Source organism: Calidris pugnax, unplaced genomic scaffold (assembly GCF_001431845.1).
Source record: "Calidris pugnax isolate Ruff unplaced genomic scaffold, ASM143184v1 scaffold656, whole genome shotgun sequence".
Lineage (NCBI taxonomy): Eukaryota > Metazoa > Chordata > Aves > Charadriiformes > Scolopacidae > Calidris > Calidris pugnax.
Window position 1 is genome coordinate 8731 of NW_015091341.1, and position 1220 is coordinate 9950.

The 1220-nt window shown below is 60.1% G+C and overlaps 1 protein-coding gene across 1 annotated transcript in view; it reads right to left on the reverse strand.

Annotated features, from left to right (window-relative positions):
* The window catches only part of TGM1 (transglutaminase 1), a gene marked incomplete at both ends in the record, with an annotated part of 10895 nt that overhangs the window by 8724 nt on the left and 951 nt on the right, over window positions 1-1220 (reverse strand). Inside the window, one exon of the mRNA XM_014961020.1 lies at window positions 766-1037. Within this exon, the coding sequence (XP_014816506.1) occupies window positions 766-1037 (272 nt within the window). The remainder of the gene's footprint in view (window positions 1-765; window positions 1038-1220) is intronic.

The window sequence follows — 1220 nt, forward strand, 5'->3', positions numbered from 1 at the left end:
AAATTTTAGCCCGGGGAGCCTCGAAACCGTCAAATTTTACATCAGGGAGCCTTGAAACTGCCTTTTTTTCACCTCGGGGAGACTTGAAACTGATAAATTTTACACCGGGGAGACTTGAAACCACCACATTTTGCCCCAGGGAGTCCTGAAACTGCCAAATTTCACCTCGGGGAGACTTGAAACTGCCAAATTTCACCTCGGGGAGCTTCAAAACTGCCAAATTTCACCTCGGGGAGCCTCGAAACTGCCAAATTTCACCCGGGGAGACTCAAAACTGCCACACTTTGCCCCTGGGAGCCCCGAAACCGCCACTTTTCACCCCAGGGAGCCCTGAAACCCCCAAATCTCACCCCAAAGAGCTCCAAAACCCCCACATTTCACCCCGGGGAGCCTCGAAACCGTCATTTTTTGCCTTGGGGAGCCTCGAAACCGCCACATTTCTCCCCAAGGAGCCTGAAAACCGCCGGTTTTTTCCCCTGGGGAGCCCCGAAACCACCAGATTTCACCCCAGGGAGCCCTGAAACCCCCAAATCTCACCCCAAAGAGCTCCAAAACCCCCACATTTCACCCCGGGGAGCCTCGAAACCGTCATTTTTTTCCCTGGGGAGCCTCGAAACCACCACATTTCTCCCCAAGGAGCCTGAAAACTGCCGTTTTTTCCCCCCGGGGAGCCCCGAAACCACCGAATCTGGGCCTCCCGGGTTATGGCTGCCCCGCGATTGCCCAAATCTGTCAGATTTTGCCCCAAAATGACGGGGGGGGGGCCTCACCGGGGCACCATGGGTTGAAGAGGAGGAAGAAGTCGTTGGCGTCGTCGAAGGGGGCGGCGTATTCCCCCGCCCGGGTGCGGGTCTTGAGGCTGAGGCGGTAGCGGCCAATGGGAGCGTCGGGCGGGGCGGTGACGCGCAGGAGGAGGGCGGGGCCGCCGGGAAGCTCCGCCCCTTCCTCCTCCTCCAGCTCCGCCTTCCAGCCGGTGGCCGAGCTCTCGCCCAATGGGATGAGGACGTGGGTGCCCTTGGCCACCTGGGGGTTGGGGCCTATTGGGGGGGATGACGTCACGGCCCCGCCCACCATGACCTCATGGCCCCGCCCACCATGACGTCATCGCCCCACAATGACGTCACAGCCCCACCCCCTCAGTCTCAATTGCCCCCCCCTTCCCACCTCCCCAATTGCCCCCCCGAGTCTTAATTACCCCCCCAACCCTAATTAACCCCCCA